General features: G+C 43.1%; 1 protein-coding gene across 1 annotated transcript in view; it reads right to left on the bottom strand.

Moving 5' to 3' along the window:
* Window positions 1–3,511: 3,511 nt before the first annotated feature.
* Window positions 3,512–19,445, bottom strand: part of SVEP1 (sushi, von Willebrand factor type A, EGF and pentraxin domain containing 1) — a 123,196-nt gene continuing 107,262 nt past the window's right edge. The window contains exons 45-50 of the mRNA XM_072360345.1: window positions 18,677–18,853; window positions 17,701–17,871; window positions 12,747–12,842; window positions 10,651–10,746; window positions 7,856–7,949; window positions 3,512–5,915 (exon numbers count right to left, since the gene is read on the bottom strand). Of these exons, the coding sequence (XP_072216446.1) occupies window positions 5,885–5,915; window positions 7,856–7,949; window positions 10,651–10,746; window positions 12,747–12,842; window positions 17,701–17,871; window positions 18,677–18,853 (665 nt within the window). The 3' untranslated portion in view covers window positions 3,512–5,884. The remainder of the gene's footprint in view (window positions 5,916–7,855; window positions 7,950–10,650; window positions 10,747–12,746; window positions 12,843–17,700; window positions 17,872–18,676; window positions 18,854–19,445) is intronic.

Raw genomic sequence — 19,445 nt, 5'->3', positions numbered from 1 at the left:
CCTTCGCAGCACAGCACAGGGAATGTGGACTGTCCTCCTCTGGCTCTGCTGGGCAAGCTGCAGATTGCTTTTCTTACTGTGCAGAATTGCTCCTTTCCCCCAGAGCATAACGAGGAGGAAGGGCAGTGAGAGCGTGGAGAGCGGTCTGTCCTAGGGAAGAACCAGCAGCACAATGCAACACCACCACACGGGGCTGGAGCCAGAGCCCTTTGGGAAAGGCTCCCATTGGGAAAGGCTCCCAGAGCAATGTCTCACCCAGCAAAGCTCCTAGGAGCCCCTTTCTGGGCACTGCAACCAGCCCAGTCTCACTGTCTCCATTTTGTCCTCCCTGGGTACTGTACAAGGTATTTGTGCCCACTGCCCTTGGGGTGTGGTGTCACCACAGTGCCTGTCCAAAGCTGCCAGCAACGTGTTGGAAATCTCCAGATAATTTATCAGGACGGTATCTCTGATGAAGCAGATTTTATTCGCAACGGCAGTGGCAGGTTTCCTGCAAGCAGGAGAGCACACAGAAAACAGTGTTACATCTTTTTGCCCTCTTACCCAGTGCTGATCTCTTTCTTCCCTGATTCCTCATTGACCGAGTACTTTAGGTTTACAATCTTCTCAATGCTCAACTAAACATATGGATCCTGGATAAACATAATATCACTACCTAGCTAACTTCTTATATTTGCTCATTCAACACTTGATCATTATTTCTGGACATCTGCTCATTCTTGCATAGAGATAAATTTGGAAGGAGGATAGAGGGGAGTACTTTGATGCCTGCCTGTTGCATCCCAACCTACCCACAGAGCAAGGCAATACAGCCTTGTGTAGAGGCCCTGTCTTCTTTGATGTCTGTTAAGTCTGTTTTTCTTTTGCTGAGGGTCTCTTATCCGAACAGAAGAGCCCTACAGTGTGCTTTCTAGTCCATAATGCCATACCTGATACTATTCGGAACATTTTAAAACTTCTGCAGTTTCGCAAGGATTAATCACATAATCCAGCAGCTATATTTCTAAAATATGCTACTGATGCATATATGGTATTTCTACATTTTCACATCTTAAAGATAAGTTACCAAATACAAATACATTGTGCTCCACTTCTTCAGATCAGTTTCTCCTTTCCAATATCTAATGCAGAGACAACATTCCATTCCCACAAATGGGCTGATGCAAGGTGCTGCAACACCAGCACTATGGAGCTATGGAGCATGGGCACAGCTTTTGGGGAGGCCATAAGACTCCTCCAGGACTTCCTGGCCCTTCTGCTTTCATCTTCATTACCCTAAGGTGCAGTTATTGCCCTGGAAATGCAGGTGGAGGGACACATCCCCCACTTCCCATGCTCTGTGTGTTTGAGTCTTCTCAAAGTTTCAGTGTCAGTGGGGCCTGAGCCAGGTGTCCCCAGGCAGACTGTCTGCATTCCTTCCCTCCATTACGTTCACATCTTCTCATGAACACCCTGCAGGAGCCCAGGGAAAAAAAAGAAGAAAAAAGCAGCAGCCTCTTGAAAACAGAGTTGGTGGAATCACAGAAGGGCCTGACCTGCTCCAGTGGCTGTGCTTATCCTCCTTCCAGGCCCTGCCAGCTCAGGACCCTGGCCCTCAGTTTGCACTGGTATGGGTGGAAGTGGCCAAGGCATGGTGTGCCCTCCCCCTCCCTGCCTGGGGGCACTGTCACTGCGGGATTTTTGCTTGGGAAGCACCCACTTGTCCTTCCTATCTTTAATTTCATGTCATTTCCCCTTAACGCGAATTACTCTCTTTATGTAATTTGTTCCCACAGGTACTCGCAGCACCTCCCTGCTCGTTAGCAGCAGGATTAATTAATGAGCTGTTTATCCCTCATCCCAGACCATTAACCAAGCTATTTAATAAAATCAGACCAGACACCAAGTCTTGCAATACCTGACCAGGCAGCCGGCTTTACACAACCCCTGCATCTTTATGGCAAACCAGGCTCTAGCTCATCTGCAGCTCCCTGTGTTTACTGCAATCCCAAGGTGAAAGCTGAAGTCTGGAAAAATGCTTCATCTCTTTTTAGCCACACTTAAGCACCCTTAATGGCTTCACTACAGCCTTCTACAGCAGGCTGCAGCAGACCTTATGGCCTCACAGCAGACTTTATGCCCAGGCTGGTCAGGATGAGGCAGCCATGCTGCTTGTCTGCAGGCCTGGCCTGCACTGAGAGCTGTAAGCACCACGATGGCAGGCCCTGTCAGCGTGTCAGCAAGGGTAGCAGAAACGCAGTCCTGGAAGAGGAGCTTGTGGTAAATGGAATGGATATGTGAAGAGCTCTGCTTTCCCTGCATGAGCTGAGGTAACCGCAGAAAAGAGATCGATAGTGGTGCTGCAACTTCCACACGCCTCTAGGTACTGCAGTGCCTTGCTCTTGTTGCTGGGAACTCACAGCCAGGGTCTGCTCTCCCAGATAAGTATCTGCAGTGTGGTAATAGCAGGAATCCCTCTGCACCAAGGATATGAACCACCATAGGATGAGCCCGAGCTGCACAAGCTGTTTCTGTACCAAGCTGCAGAGAGACCACTGCTTGAACCAGCCTTCAGGTGACAGCACAGCTCCTCACAGCAACACCTGCTGGCATTCTGGCCTGTGGGACCAGAGGCAATGATGGTACCTTTCTCACTGTACTCCTGGGATCAGGCAGGATCCACCATTAGCACACTCCCTTCAACAATGCAGCTTCAGTCTCATGGTAGAGAAAGAGACCCACTCCCACTGCTCTTCCTTTCCAGCAGGGCTGAGCTCTGTATGCTCAGGGTGGAGACTGTGTGCAGTGACAGCCTGTTCTCACTGTTATGAGCAGTATATGGATGAGTACTGTCACATGCAGATTTGCCTCTTTTCTATCAGACTAGCAGCACTCTGCAACCTCATGCCACCTTCTGGGCTGCTGCTTAGGGGAAGGCGTTCGAAGATGGCTTTGTCACTCTGAAATTTCCACTTAAGCCAGTATGTTGAAACACAGACAGGCTTATTAAAATTCCCCGAAAAAGCCCACACCCTCCATTTTTTGACCGCTTTGTTATATATGCTCCTTCTTGGAAGGGCGGTATTTGAGTCAGAGTTGTCTTTGTCATGCTACATTTTTAACCCTTACTGTCTCTGAGTACAAAAGCTCCATAGCTGTAAAAATTCTAGTCCTAGGACAGAATAAGACAAGTCCCATTCCTAGTAAGCAGTGTGTGTGGTAGGTTTCAATTCATCTGCTTATGCCGAGGACAAATCTGGCCATTACGGGTTTCAAAATGCATTCTAATGGCAGAAGGAATCTGAAAAATGAAGTGCTAACAGCATTTTTATCTGAGGATGTGGAATAACCCGGCACATTCTTCTGAGATTACTGCCAATTATTTCACCCTGAGCGGAGCCCCATCTCCCTAACACGCATGCTCCATCAACAGACCTAAAGGGGTAGGCAGGCACTTCTGTTGCTCAAGTGTTACCAACAAACAAACAAACATCCAAACAAATAAATAAATGCAATGTTGAATCTATACAGGTACTAAACAGGGTGCAACTTTATTTACAGTGTAAAGTGCATCACACAGAAGTCCTTTAAAACACACAACAAGCAGTGACATAAATGACAATACTGCACAGAATGGGGAAGGGAAAATATTCCAGCAAGTATCAAAGCATCATACACAGCACTAATATAACAGCCTATAGTTTCAGCTACTCTTCCTACCACATCAGCTTATGAAACGTATTGACTGAGTATATCCCCAAACTCCATGTACTAGTCACTAGTGTCAAGCTGCAGTGCTAAAAGCCAGCCCTGTGCACCTTCCAAAACGCTGCTGCTCTGCTCTGGAGATTGCCAGGGCGGTGAGGGCATGTACCAGAGAAGCACACTGAAAATGGGACTACTTTTTAAAACATGAGAATGACATATAAATAAAAATCTACTTCTCCCATTGATGCACTCTTTCTCTTCAGATATCCCGAGCTGCTCACCGCAGCATCTGTGCACTCACTGTGCACGGCAGCAGGGGTCAGGGAACAAAGTGCCTACACATGGTGGCGACCGTGGGTTGAAATGTGATACTATTTACTGAACACTAACTTGAACCAACTCTGTAAACACTGATGGCTGCTGGTACGTGTCAGCAGAATCCATCAGAAAAGTATGTTGAAGGGAGTTGAAAGAACAGCTCTTCAGCCGGCTGCAGCTCCCAGAGGGAAGGAATCTGCATTCGAATTCAGCTCGTCCCTTGACAAATATTCTTCAGCTACTTGTTTTTCTTCCAGCTCTTCCTGGTTCACGGCTTCACTTGTTTCTTCCCCATTTCTGGTCTTGGGTTAACAGCCATTAGCAATGTGTCAGTCTGCACTAGTGCCCTAGTCCCTCCATTAGCTCCTTTTTGTGTCCTATCATGCATTCATAAAGGGAATGTATATTTATAAAGAGGGAAGGGGGGAGGTGGGGGCAGCGTGTGCACACTCATAACCCAGAGGGTAACTACACAGTAATGCTGCAGAGTGTAGAACTTTTTCCTTCTTCTTTCCTCGTGTGAGCTGACAGTCGTGCTTTTTTGCTGCTTCTGGGACAAAAGGAGCTCCTGATCAATGGTTCTCATTCTAAACTCTTCTTACACAGACAAGACTTCGTTACTATCTGATGATAATTAGCGAGCATTTGACCTCAACGCACACGTGGGATTTCCACCTTGTAATTCTGCCACACCACTTACCCATCGGTAAATCTTGGCATCTCTGCTCATTAGGGCACAACAAGCACGTGTGGTTCTCAGATGCAGAGGGATCAACAACGTGCAAAAGAGAAGTCTGACAGCATATGCGCTCTCAGTATTTCTTACTCAGCTAGGTATTTCTGCCTGTGCCTGTACACGAGAGGCCTTTTCCAGTTCTCTGAGGGTTCTGTGTAACATAAACACCTCTCTTCAGTAAGCAAACAGCAAAGCTTCACCTATACACACAACCAGTGCCTCCTCTCCCTACTGCAAGGCCAAACACTGGGACCCAAACCTCGTGTATCAAAAGCATTTGCCTGGCAGGCAGACGTTGGATGTGTATTTGATCATCACAGAGGAAAGGGCTACTGGTTGCAGGCAAGTAGTGGTGAGTTCCATTACCAGGGGAAAGTTTTCAGTGGTCTGTGCTGCCCACTGCTGCATTCTGGACCATCCAGACTGAGTGAGACACCCGAAATGCCTGTATGCCAAACATCCTCAGAGGCTGTTGTTCCCTAGACACTCTCTCAACTCCTTCACGCTTCTGAGTATTTTACTGATGGCTAAAATTCTTGCCACTGCCTTCCATTTACTTCACTTTCCAGTGATGTTAGTGCCACATAATTAACATCACAGAATCTACTTACGTCCACCAGGAACTCTGGCTACAATTTGGACTTTATCAGGTGTACTTCTAATTTATGCCACCCACACAAGCCCAGTGCAAAGTGTGGTGGCTCAATTAGCTCTACATAATTATTCTTTACTACTAAACTGCTGGATTTCAATATGCTTTGGCAGATGATAAGCAGAATTGCAACATTCTGTTTAATCACGGTTGGCAGCATGGCATGTTTTAATTAGCTTACTGGGCATAAGAAATGGGAGGGACTTCACCGTACACAGCCACTTTCTCAGAGAACAGTAGGGATCTTCACCCTTGTATGTGTATGGTGTGTGAATAGCAGCATATATTTGATAATACTTTTGTAAATGGAAAATACAGAGGTTTTCTTTAAAAACTGAAAGGTATAGAAAAAAATATATCACAAAATAAAATACAAAACAAAGTAGCTGGGGGGAAGGGAAGCAATGGATGTGATTTACAATGCATTAGATTCCAAGCCCTGGTGTCCAGGCTGAAGAAAGGTTTCTGAGTGTAAAACTGTTGCTTTGCTGTTAGAAGTGGTAGAATCCAGCCTTCCGTTTTCTGTGTAAAAAAAAAGCAAACAACAACAACAGCAAAAAACAAACAAACACCACCACACATAAGAAACATAATAAAATCAGTGCAGGGGTGAAAATGCAGAGCAAGATCAACAGTGAGGGACATGGAGAAGGAGTCTGAGACTGTACTGGGGATAGAGCACCAAGCTCATGATGGCACAATGAGAGGGGAAAAGAGTGAGCCAGCTGATGTCTAAAGCAAAATGTGACTCATCACAGACTTTGGAGCTAATCTAGACCTGGATGCTGATAAAAGCTTTTAGCCCTTCCAGCTTCCCCTTATAAATCATGCCTACCTGACCTGCAACAGCAAGTCTTTGCTATCGTGACACTTAACTCCTGTCTTGCCTGTATTGTTTTTGAATCCTCAGCACTGTATTATGCACTGCAAAGAGCCACCAGGGTGAGGTCAATGTTTAACAAAATATGAAAGAGATTTCAGTGCTTGTTTCTGTCATCTCCCCTCAGCCCCTTCAGCTCTGTATAGGGAAGATTCCTCTCAAGCAGCCCTTGATAGGAAGTGCTGCAGGACCACTAGCCCACAGGACCAACAGTCCACGTTCTCTCACAGCCAGCAATGATGCACAGAGCTGTGGATAAGTTAAAAAACAACAAACACACACAAAACCCGGTAAGAATCCAGCTTGCTAAAAGCCTGGAGACAATTTGCTTTGTCTCAGAGATAAATTCCAGATTGTTTGGGCTGGCAAATCCAGTGTACTTGAGCTTCTCTGCTTTATAACCTAAATGAAAATATTCCCAGACTTTATGTTTAACTTTCAGATTAACACCACTGTTTTTATATAAAGACGCTATTATTTTAGCAGTACAGACAGGCTGCTTTGCTTAAGGTAAACAGAATTACAAATGAAAACTGTTCATTTTAGACAACCTGGTTTTGCAACAGGGATCTTCTCCGGAGCTTTAAGATGAATGATGTATCAGAGAGACAGATGGGAATCTCTATCTACATCCATCCAGAAAGAAGAATAGAAAAGCAAGACAGTGGCACTGGATTTGTCCATATTCAGGAGAAAAGAAGGAAAATCTGGTATTTTCTGGTATTTGTTTAGCTCTCCAGGAGAATGACCAATGCATTCAGAATAAGTCTGTCAGTAGCAGCCAGACAACTTCAGAGGCTGCTGAGGAGTTGAGGTACAAGTGTTTTTGCTGGTATATGTTTAATGGCCCTCATTAGTATTCCATATTTGGAGGAGGATAACTCATGCTGCCTGTTTTATTATTATATCTGATTTCTGACCACAACATTATCACAGTTCCGCCTGCTTTCCATCTTCAGGGCTGTAAATGGCTCTCAGCAGCAGCATGAAACAAGGCAGCTTTCCACAGATAAACTGTCTCCCACTCACATTTCCATGTAAGCAGAACTGCCCAACTTAGCTTTAAAAAACAAACATCAAGACTTCTAAACGCTGCCTCGTGTGGTGATGACACTGTCAGGCAATCTGAACTGTGACCTTACTAAGAGGCATCGTATTTCACTCTAAATAATGACATTACCCAACACTAGGTGTAAAAAGAACTACTGCATTACCTGCATCTTGAACCCGGACCCAGCTGCAGTATACACTGTTCAAAATGAACGCCTAGAAAATGTTCTGTATTGTACCACAATAAGCACCTCCAATTACAGCATCAGTGCTAAGGAGAAACCCTGCAGGTTTGCCTATGTGCTCATGCACAGATGTACCACTTCCTGGGATTTCTATACATTTGGTAACCATCTGACAGAGTGCTCTCTAAGGTCTTTCTAGATTGTCCATAAATGATGAGTTGCCTGGTGACTACTGATTTACAGGATCTAGAGATGCTCTTCTGCAAAATTAATCACAGTTCTTCAGGGATACTGTTCAGCAGCAAACCACTCAGGTTAGTCACGGGACAGCACTCAGCAACACTTACCTTGAGCAATCATGTCCAGTCCATGATGAGGGACAGTAACATCGATTTGGTCGTACGCACTTCCCACCATTTAAGCAAGGTGACTGGCAAACAGCTGTGTACAAATGCACACACAGACTGTGTTAATGAGTAAACCCACTCCAAGCTGTTAAGAAACAGCACGCTGAAAGTCCAGCCTGTGTTATTCCATTACAAATGGACTGTTCTCAAAACTACAGCATTAAATGTCAACTTTGAGTTTCTTGTAAAAGACGGTTTGCTCTGGAAAGAGCAACCTTAGAAGCTCATCTATGCTAAATGTGATTCCATCCTCCCTACTGTTTTCTGCAGTGTATTATTTTGTGTTGCCTTAACAATTATGTTCTTTTTTTTTTTTGCCTTGAGTTGAGGCAGGAAAAGAATACAAGCAGAAGCAGAGGGAGAAATTAGACAAGAAGAGCTATAAGATCACTGAAGAATAGGCTTCGTTTTGAGGAAGAAAACATGGATGTTTGTTTGAAAGGAATGTGATGGCTGAATAACAGCCAGAACAAGCAGAAACCAGATGTGGTAAAAAGTCCAGAAAAAGGCAGAAAAGAGAGAAATGAGTCAAAAAGCCATTTACACATCAACAGCGGGCAAGACTTCACACAACAGCACTAGTGTGGACACAAGGAAAGGAAGCAGGGAATGACAGCAAGTTCCTGAAAGGACTAGGTATCCTGGAGAACTACTGCCAGCCTCGGCCAGTAGGGAAGGGTTGGTTGAAAAACAGTTACACCAGCTTTTGTGTGATGGCCGAACTGAAGGATAACAGGTAACTCTTCCTAGCAGTTCTGAAAGTAGGAGGTAAAGGAACACGGAATTTACAGAACAGATTCACATTCACTCAATGAGCTAACTTCAAACTCATCGACTCACTTCAAGAATAAGCATTTATAATACCAGGATGTTACAAAACATTAAATATTTTTAGCAGATGGCGCTACATTAAGGGGACAGACACCAGCGAAGACAAACTTTGAGTAATACTTTTGCAAAAAATATTAATCGCTGGAAACACCGATTACTGGAAACGGAAACGTGTAGTCACAGGCATGTGTAAAGGCAACAGAAATACTCTGATTCCTCTTGGCCAAAACACAAACAATGGCAGGAGGTTATAGAGATGGACTATCCGTGTGCAGTTAAGTGTGCCAGGTTTGTCATGTTGAAAATTACTTTTGATTCTGGAAGGAAAAATATGAATGAAATGTCTTTACCTCTCGCTTTATGTACATAATTATTCCTGTGAGACTAGCAGTTAATCCAAGTATTTCCCATTTCACTTTGCCCTGTTTTGTTTTGTCAGCTGCCAAGAGAATATCATGACCAGGAAGTAAAACCTCAATTGACTGAATAACTTCACAAACAGTGCTTATGTGTTTTTTTGAATGAATTTTGGCACAGATGCAGTTGACCACTAGATTTTTTTTCTTGAACTACTTGAAAAGCAACTTGGCCTGAACTGCTTTGAATTGCTGGCCCATGAGTAAAGAAGCCATCTGTTTTCAACTACCTACGCTGCTGCAGCTACTTCACAGTTTGTGAAACTCTGCATTATATGCTAGGCAAGTGCTGCTTCAAAAAACAGCAGCTGAAAGTTAAGAAGGTCTCTCTGGATTTTTAACTTGCTGAGGGGTGGCTAGGTTTGCAGCTTATCCCCCAGACTCAATGTTCTTAACAAGTGAACAAGTAAAATGAATGCTCATAAACAGCAATAATCCCTCCTTGCAGTTTGCCCAATCAGCCATTTGAAAGACCTGCAGGAAGGCAAATGAATGATTTAATGTTAAGGCCCTATTAACACTCAATTAATTAAGTTGCACCTGAACAACAAAAATGCAGTAAACACACTGTAAGAATTAAAAAAAAAAAAAAAAGTTAACATTTTATTAATGATTGAGATTCAATAATGACTGAAGGACTTTTCAGTGGTCACACAATCACTTCAGGTTTTACCAGCTATTTGCACTGTGACAAGGCTTTGAAAAGTTGCCTTTTGTTCAGCCTTGTAGAGAAACCAAGAACCCCAAAGCTGGGTTCAAGTTATTACTCCTCACTGTAAACTGGCTCCATCTAACTTGAACTGACTTACCAGGACTGAGGTCTAGCACCTCAGAATCATTCCTGTGGCTACACTGGAGTGCTGCGTGCTGCTGAAACTCAGGTACAAGGAACAGATTTAGCAGGCATATTGTGTTTGTTCAGAGGACTTAGATGATACCTAAGCCATCCACACACCCATTAAATTTAACCATCCTTAAACACATTGTTGCTTTCCTCTGTCATCTCCACTACCTTTGCATTGAGGCACCAAGGCACCAAAGGGGAATCCTCCCCCCCTCCTTCCACACACACACAGAAGGCAGCTAAGTCATGAAAAACCTCAGAAGAACCTGCAGCTTGCTCCTGAGTTTGACGCTGAACAGCATATGCTGAAGCTGAAAGTGAAACTGTAATTCCTGCTGGAGCTGACAGCCTAGCCTTATTCTCCTTGGAAATTCTCTCCGTTTGTGGCTTTTGCAGACTGCCGTCTTCTGAAGGCTGTTTGTCTTTTCTGGGACTACGTTTCTCTGAGGATTGTTAAGATGCATAAGGAACTATTCTGAAAATAGTTTGGATATGAGGACAGCAAATGGAATGGGAATTTTACTGTAGGGCTGGGTTTTCCTCTGAGAAGTGTGGTAGTTGCTAAATAGTCCTTAGTGAATTACGCTTGGTACTGCTAGCAGGGTCCCAAAAAGGGAAAAGAATACAAGTAAAAGGAGTTTTACCTGTATGGCATCGTGATCCAGTCCATCCAGGGGGGCAGTCACACTGATAAGGAGCCACACAGCGACCTCCGTTGAGACATGGCAAAATGCATATTGCTAAGGAGAAGGGAAGAGAACCAGTAAAAACAATAATTACCTCTGCAAATGAAGAGGGAAAAAAAGCTCCTTACATTTAACTACAGGCTCTGTCTGTCCCTCAAAGTGTTTGTATGCAGTACAAATGGAGCTGAGAATGATCTACCCAGAAGGCATATGTGGCAAATACCACTGGCTTGGTGGTCAGAAAAGAGAAGGAATGACGACAGACCATTAATGAAGTGATTTCTGGAGTACTTCAGACACCTTTGGGCTCCGTACTCATTACAAAGGAGCAAGGGATGTTTGCTTGCTTCTCACCTGTAATATCCCTGGACAGTGCTCACTTCTGTAAGGGTGGCTATCAAAATCAGTTCATGCTTTAGTCACAAGCAACTGGATTGTTTCTGGACTCCTTGAGTCCCACAGTGTAGGATCCAAACCAAGGAACTATGCACTGCTCATTGGAGAGGACTAGTCTGGACCAGTGAAAATGCAATGAAACACACAACACTGCAAGCCTTCCAGTGACAGACGGCTCCAGCAATGCAAGGTGTTTTGGGTGCAACACACTGATTGTGGCTGAAAGCTTTGGGGAAAAGAGAAACCCGAGAACTGCTGCATGATACCAAGTTATTGATGACCTACGATCAATCAACCTAAGCTGCTCCTGTGAGCAGATCTGCAAAGTGGTCCAATGTGCCAACTGCTGGTGATCTAAGAACCTGTCTAAAATTACCACCTCCTCTGCTCTAACTGCATGGAGTAATTGCATGAAAAAGTCTTTGAATGAGAAAGAGTTGAACTAGGTCCCAGATCTGGACCCACGAGGGGCACTTTCAGGAGAGTTTTACTCTGGGAGGATGGGATCACCCTCTGCAGAGATCGAGCTGAGCAGGTGCAGTCAGCATGGACAAGAAAGAAACAGTGAAATTCTAGGAGTTCACAAGATTCATCCATATCACCAAGGTTTGTCTGTATCACTAAAGTAGTAGTGCTCTGCACATTTTTCGAGGTGGTCAGGCTTTTTTAAGGATGATGTACCTGTCCTGTTATCTGGAATGTACCTCTGTGTGTATGACCGAATTCTTTCCAAGCTCTGCAGCCTCACCTGTAGTCTGGCCCTGACAAATCAGTGCTCAGTGCTAGCAGTCAAAAGAAGAGGCTCTCAAAACCTAAGACTAAAGCTATCTCTTCTACTCACCAATGGGCCTTGAGGGACAAGGAACACTGCAGAATCAAGGTGGCACTAACTAACTGCAGGAAGCCTTTACCTTGCTTCTCACTGCCTATGTCAAAGTAAAGAGAAGAAAAAAAGGCCACTGCCTGTGTGTGCATGAACTGTAATCTAGCTCGTCAGCTGTCTGCTCACTTTCCTCACACAGGAAAACAAAGTCAGAACTGGGATGACAGGTTAAAATGTCTAGGGGCGTAAAAATTGTCTTTTGGTCATGAAGAACACATTAAGTATTGTTACTGATGTTAAGGTAAGGAAATCAATCATGGCACCCCAAACACAATTCTGCCAGGCACAGGGCTCAACCCCCTCCAGCTGAAAATATTAAACGCAGAGGGCTGAGTATGCACTATGGTGGTAGTGCCAGCATGAAGGGTTCACATCTCACCAATTCCTCATGTTAAGACCACTGCTGAGGAAATGGGAAGTATGGCAAAACCCAGCACCTCCAGCATCACCCAGAGAATTTCTGACAGGCTCAGAAGCCAGATTTGCTTGTTCACAATCAGAACAGATCCAGCTCTCCAACTATACAGGGATCCAGGTCAGGAAAAGCCAGCCCTGCATCCATTAAAAAGTGTTTTGTAGAGAAGTATCAAAGGATGGCCCTTCGTCTAGAAACAAGCAATTGCTTTGTTGTTTCTATTCTAGTTTGTCAAGCAGAATAAAGCTGTGTTTTTTACATTTTTGGCTCTTACGCCTTTAATTTTCACACCGAGTTCACTGCAGAAAATTCACCTGTCTTACATCTTTTTAAATAACACATGAAGGATGATATACATACGCTCTTCACAGAGACGACCCATCCAGCCGTCTGGACATGAGCAGGCATTTGGTCGCTCACAGACTCCACCATTCTGACATGGGAACCGACAGACAGCTGGAAACAGAACAATCTCATGACCAACACAAGAAGGTTAATTGGGACACAAAGCATAACAAAATTCACAAGCTTAACTTGGCTTTGACTTCAATGTCTATGTTGTTTTCTAGCTGTCTGCAGGTGACTAGGTACAGTGATTTGAGAGCACAGAGGGGAGAAAACGTGATGCTTTCCTCTTTACTTACTGTAAACTGTTAAGACAACCAAAAATGCCCTTGAGCAACAGCAAAGAAGAAAAATGCTTAATTTTTAGGACAGTCTGGTAAATTATCTGAACAATGTCTAAAGGCTGATGTTGTGCTTTACCTGTTTATTCCCACTCTTTTTTTTTTTTTTTTTTTTCCTAAAAAATCACTAACAAAATCTATTACTCACTTTTTCTTCTTGATAAAACCAAGCTTTCTTCTAACCTTGGGTTAAAAGAAGGTAATGCTATCTGGCCTTACACAGGGTTTGCTGAAAGTATGATAGGACAGTGTGGTAGGAGAAGGAATTTTTATTGCACTGCCATCCTGTGCAATATGAGGGTGCAGCATGGGCACAGTGAATTGTTTACCTATGGAACTTAAAGTATGATTATAAACTTCCCCCAGCTTTCATGCTGACATGGTTCACATACCTCTTAACAAACACTTGTTCATTAAAGTGAGGAACCTGAAGTGCTTTCTACCATGCTACTACAGCATGTTGCCTGAACTCAACAGTCTATGAACTTGCTTGAATGACACTGTACTTTATCTTGGCTAATACATCCAGGGAAACCAGGACTATGTTATAAAACTGAGTGGCAAGCTAAGTACAAGCATTTCAGACTTAAAGATTATTGAAGCAAGTAAAATCCCTCTCGTGTTTGTGTACATGCTATGCACATAAGATAAAAAAACTGTGGCTTCTGGATGGTACTACGGGACAAATAAGTAATCAGACAAACTTCTAATTAGTGGTAGTCATGAACACAGAATAACCTCAGGAAACTCAGTCTGAACTGTTAATTGCATCCTATCTTTAATTATTTTCTAGGTGAGTAAAATATGTGTTTAGGCTTTGAAAGTATTTCAAGTCTTGTTCAGTGTCAGTATTAAATACAGTGGCTTAGCACACTGGTTCAGACCCAAGCTCCACACTGGAAAGAATGCAGATCTCTTACTGATTGAGCTGGGCTTGAGTCATTCTTGCAACCAAGCCATGCCATGCTGCAAGTTACTGCTTGGAGCCCATTGAAATGAGGCCAAATCTTTTGCCTTTTTAGAAAACTTCAGAGCCTTCCCATTAAATGTCAGCTGATAATGAAACTGGGAAGAGTTCACAGAAGCTGCAATATTTTAAAAAGGTATCCTTCATTGTAAAGACATCTACGAATACACAGACAGTTTGTCTCCGGTGTTGTCTAAAGTGAATGGTGTGCCAAATACATTTCTGTTGTGCAACGAAAAATTATGTAAGTTGAATAAAAATACATTTAAAGTTTTGAGATTGTCTGTGATCCACTCCACAGAAAAGATATTCCTTCAGTGTATAAGAGGATGGTAAATAAAAGGCTTGTATATAAACTACAAGCCAAGTCAAATTCAAAGCCCAAGGAAAACATTTTCTGGAATTTATAATCTCTCACTCTGTTGATGGAGAAGACGTGGATATTTCATTAGTTACTGAAGTTGCTTTGCACAGCAGCTCCATCCCGCCCAGCAGTTTGGGATCTCAGTATGCTTTTCCTGGCTTTCTGCCCTGGTTGTGAAACACTGAATAACTAAGACTGCACCATCCCTAGGTGTGCACTTGTTATATACATCAGCTTACACAGCGAGAGACAGTTTGTAGCTGTGAGGATTATTTTTCACTCAGCAGACAATAGTAGAGAAAGGCTTGGGGCGGTAAACTAAGCTGGGATCTCATTCACTGAAAGAAAGCAGGACAATTCAGTCCTGACCTGCTGGAGAAAGAATAGGAATTATTAACTGAAACATCAGTCACTGGTAGCGGATCTCACGCCCACAGTACCAATCTTTGTTTTTGAGACCTCTTATAAACACATACCTGACAGCTATCTACACAGGACACTGAAGTGGTAACACTTCTGCAATACAAACAGGGGCAAGCAAAGGTAAGAAAAGATTCGTGGTGTTTGTTCTGAACTCTGCCAAAAAGCTTCCCTGTAGTAGCAAGTGAACAATTTCCCGATGCCTCTGCTGTCCCTCCGAAAGTTTGTTCACTAGCTGGGCATCAATTTTTTGGTTAATGCCTCCACAGCAGACACCTCTCCCATTCAACACGATGCTGTCAGAGACCAAATACATGACAGATTTCAGAGTATCTCAGAGAGGAGAGATAGGAGCTAGACAAGCTGTGTAAATCCATGCAGTCTGCTGAGTCCCACAGGTAATTACATTTGGTAGATCCAGCCTAATACTTTTCACCCCTGAAACTCAGATCAGAATCTGGCCCACAATCTTTATCCAGTAGTGACTCAGGCAAGCACAGCTGTGGTTGCAGCTCCGCCAGAGAAGCCAATGAAATCTGTTTTTTAATTACAATATTTACATTAACTAACCCGTTCAACCGGGCCAGATTGTTCCAAGCAGGCTCAGGACACATTAGTAATCAACTCACAGAGCCAAAAACAGTAAGTGCAGCATGAGTCATTGCGAAGATTGCTTTCATGTTGCTTCTGATGTAGACCACAAAGGCTTGGGTCCTGTAGCCCTTTTGTTAGGCAAATCCCTCAAATGAATTATAAAGTAGTTCTGAAAGATTATTTTGACATGTGTCACAAAAACATGTCAGTCCTCCCAGAAGAATCTTTGGTCCTTTCTAGTTCCGTTTCTGGGTGAAAGGAAGGGGGTAAATTGTTCTGACCCTTAGCATATCCAAAGGCAGGTTTTTCCACTTTGTTTTATTACACTACTCTCTGAACATCTGTCCACTTCATCATTTTGCATTTCAGAATAATAGACCCCAACACTTAATCCTCTGAACAGTCTCAAGGAGTCAGTAGTGTTGGAAACAGGACGTGTTTGACAGTTCTTTGCACATCATCCCTCCCAGCTTTTTAGCTACCAATGTCAAGAAATGCTTTCAGCAGATGATGACAGCCCTGTGCATAAGGGCTAAGTGTTCTGTCTAAGGTATGTTCTGTCACAGTAAGAATAAGAAGTACAACTGCTGATATAAGGGAGGCAGTTGAAGAATGCAGAGTGTTACAACGTGGAGATAGTATCACAGTTTTGCTAAATATCTAGCTTATGAAGAGTAGATACTGTGCTGAGATCCCCCAAATTCCACAGCCGCCACTGTTCAGAAAGACATAATAAGCTACTTGGTGAGCTTTTCAGGAAGGGCTCTGTAGTTTATGAGTGTACTCTTCACAAAGACCTTCTGGATACCTATCAACATCTGAAATAACTCAGCTGCTTCTATCATGGATGTCCTCTGCTGGGCTGCTCAACAGCTGATTTCTCAGGGCAGTGCCAAGCCATGATCACACAACTAGGAAAAACAGGACTTTCGGAGGCAGCTTCACTGAACTGTTCATGAGTTACAACTCCACTTCTCAGCCTCTGGGTCTCCTTAAAACAATCTGCTGACCTGTGATTTTTTAGGCAAGGCAGTTCTAACTACTGGATATGGAATTTTCAAAGAATGCCTGCTTTCACACAGGAGGGTAATTCAGATTAGCTAGGTCTTAACTCTATGATCTGATGGCAGAATTCAAACCAAAAACACTGACAAAGGCACCCTGATTAGTCAGTTAGGGTCAACTCTTTATAGAAACCTCCAACTCCAAGGGATTTCTCATCTAAACAGAATGGTGGTGATGGAGGAAGGATGTATTATTATTTCCATTTTAGACTGGTTACTAAGGCACTTGCAAGAGCAGAGGCAGTCCTGACAACTTTGATTATGGCTCCGAGGTTCCCAGATCACTGTTCTAGCACCTCTCCTCTTCTGCAGGAATTCTTGAGCTCTGGGAATGTCACTGCTTACGAGTTACCACTGATGTGCCCTAAGGTTTTTGCTTTTAATACACTTCTGATGAAAAGGCTCAGTTTACGGTGGCTATTGCAACATTTGAGATAAGACTTCAGAATTCAGTTAGCTTACACAGCTACAGATTGATCTGGCAGCAGGAATGCGAGGGGAAACGGCACAAGGCAGTGTTTCGCCAATCAAAGCTCTGTGACCTTGGAACTCTTTTGCTACGCCTTACCCTTGTTTTTAAGAAAGCACTTCTCTGCAGAAGAACTAATTCTGAAATGTTAACAACTAATATATGTATTTTTTTTTAGTTGATATATCAAAAAGTGATGTCTTCTTTCTGGAATGTCAAGGGTAGAAAGTTAAGACTATCTTTAGTATTTTGCTAAAATCACAAATATTCTGCAGTAGTTAGTGTGCACTACTTAATGAGCTGTATCAACTTATCCTTAAGTACTTTACTACAAAAGAATTTTCAGCAAATGCCGAACTCTAAACACAGTGAAAGTCTAAGCATCTCTTACTTCTGTTTTCTGCAATGCTTGATCTTTGGTTGGGAAAAAATGACTGGCAGTGCTAATTTGAAGCAGCTCAGCATGTCAGTAACATGACTAGTTCTGTCACTTTCTCACAAAAGATGTGGAGAAAGGATCAAAGGTGATGGTTACAACACTGCAGGAATAGCCAGAACTAGAGAGAAAAATTGAGGAAGTCCTCTCTTTCATGTGGAAATAAAGCAACACTCTGCACTTGAAATGCCCTGGGTGAAATCACAGCTGCACTGAAATCAGCAAAAATTTGGCTTTTGTTTTTACTGCAGCTACGATGACTCTTCCATACTTGGGTTAGTTAAAAAATACTTCTGTCATTAAGAACGACTTACCTTTGCAGGTAGGTGGTGTTGTCCACGTTCCATTTTCTAAGCAAATGCTCCGCAGGGGTCCCTCCAGCATGTAACCACTGTAGCATGAATAGGTGATCATATCTCCATACTGATAGAAGCTCCCACGGATGAAAGCATTCTCTATGTGAGCTGGGGGCCCGCAAGATATCTCTAAACCAAAGAAATCACACAGAGTTTGGTGAGCTACAGCGTCTGCATGATATGATTTCTAACTCTGGACACTGTGCTTCACCCATAGGACTCAGGAGATACTGAGACACCTCTGATAAAAATGCAGTAAATGGTGCTTCACAGTGTGCATACTCAGGGCAAACCTGTGTCACATGAACAGCAGTGCACATGGAGATGACCAGCAACAACAATTTTACGTAACACAGCAATCAACCATATACAGCAGAAACTAGGAAATGGTTGAACCTGCAGGGTAAACTCACTGCACTAGCCAATACGGTTTGCAAGAAACCAAAAATCTTCCAGTCATCTTCTGAAAAAAGGATTTTCCATCAGTGTGAATAAATTCAATAGAAGTCTGCTCATCCCTATAGCCCTTGCTTCACCATAATCTCATAGGCTTTCTCAGGATATTTGGGGCATTCAACAAGCAAATCTGTCTGCAGTGCTTGCAAAATGTAAATTGAGAAGAAAATGACAGCTACAGCCCAATAGACAATTGTGTGGGTGGGCATCAACTCGTAAACACACTCTGAAATAACTGTTAGAAGGAAAAAATAGCTCTTTTGTAGCGCTTCTTCAGTTGTTTCTATGTGCCAGGGCCTCTAGAAGCAAAACCAGCTCTCCACATGCAGATGAAAGATCCCTCCATTCTGAGTAACTGCAGCTATACAGAATGCTATGCTAACAGGTTTGTGCTGTCACACTCCTATTTGATATAGATGCTGTCAAAAGCCCTGTGGAACTGCAGGGATCTGTACTTACTGTTTTGTACTGTACTTACTTTCACACTTAGCTGTTGTTGGAGTCCAAGTCTCATCAGCATTACAAGTGATCACAGCCTGCCCTTTCAGCTGGTAGCCTTCCCTGCACCTGATGGACACATTCTGCCCCACGTAAAAATCCACCTCGGAGAGAAGGGCATTCTCTGGGATTATGAAAGGCACAGGACAAGGGTTTGCTGTTGAAAGAAAGGGAGTGGAGAGGAAAAAGGAGAAAGAGAGGAATGGAACTTTAGAAGAATTTCTGCAAATTTCAACTTCAAATCATACAATGAGCTTTAGAAATGGATGCTCATCACAATTCACATTTTAAATTTGCTGTAAAGTTACGAGATTTGGGTTACAAAACAATGATAAAAGCTTTTATTCTCTTCAGTCATAAAACTTGCTATCATACTCTAATGAAGCCTGTGGAAGATATAGCTAAGGATCTAAGTGAAAAGCATTTTACATTTTACTATCACACCACTCTCTCTTTCCTTCCTGTTTGTCATAACTTTAGTGCAAAAAATTTAATAAAAAGAGTCAGACTCATTCCATTCCTTGATCTGTGGGCCGGGACCAATACAGAGCAGAACAAAATCCAGATCCTTGAGCACAGACATTAGAGTTTAAAAGTTCTATAATAACCTTACTTTCTACTGGCTGTAAACTTGCTGAGCCTTTTTTTGTATAGTCTATTGATCTCACCACGAGCATGGAAAAAGCTGGACTTCATATACATCAGAGATTAATCCAGCTTCATAAAACAAATATCCTCTGAGCCTGCAG

The sequence above is a fragment of the Excalfactoria chinensis genome, chromosome Z (genome assembly GCF_039878825.1).
Source record: "Excalfactoria chinensis isolate bCotChi1 chromosome Z, bCotChi1.hap2, whole genome shotgun sequence".
Lineage (NCBI taxonomy): Eukaryota > Metazoa > Chordata > Aves > Galliformes > Phasianidae > Excalfactoria > Excalfactoria chinensis.
Note: the sequence above shows the minus strand (reverse complement) of the source record. Positions and strands in the feature narration are given on the sequence as shown.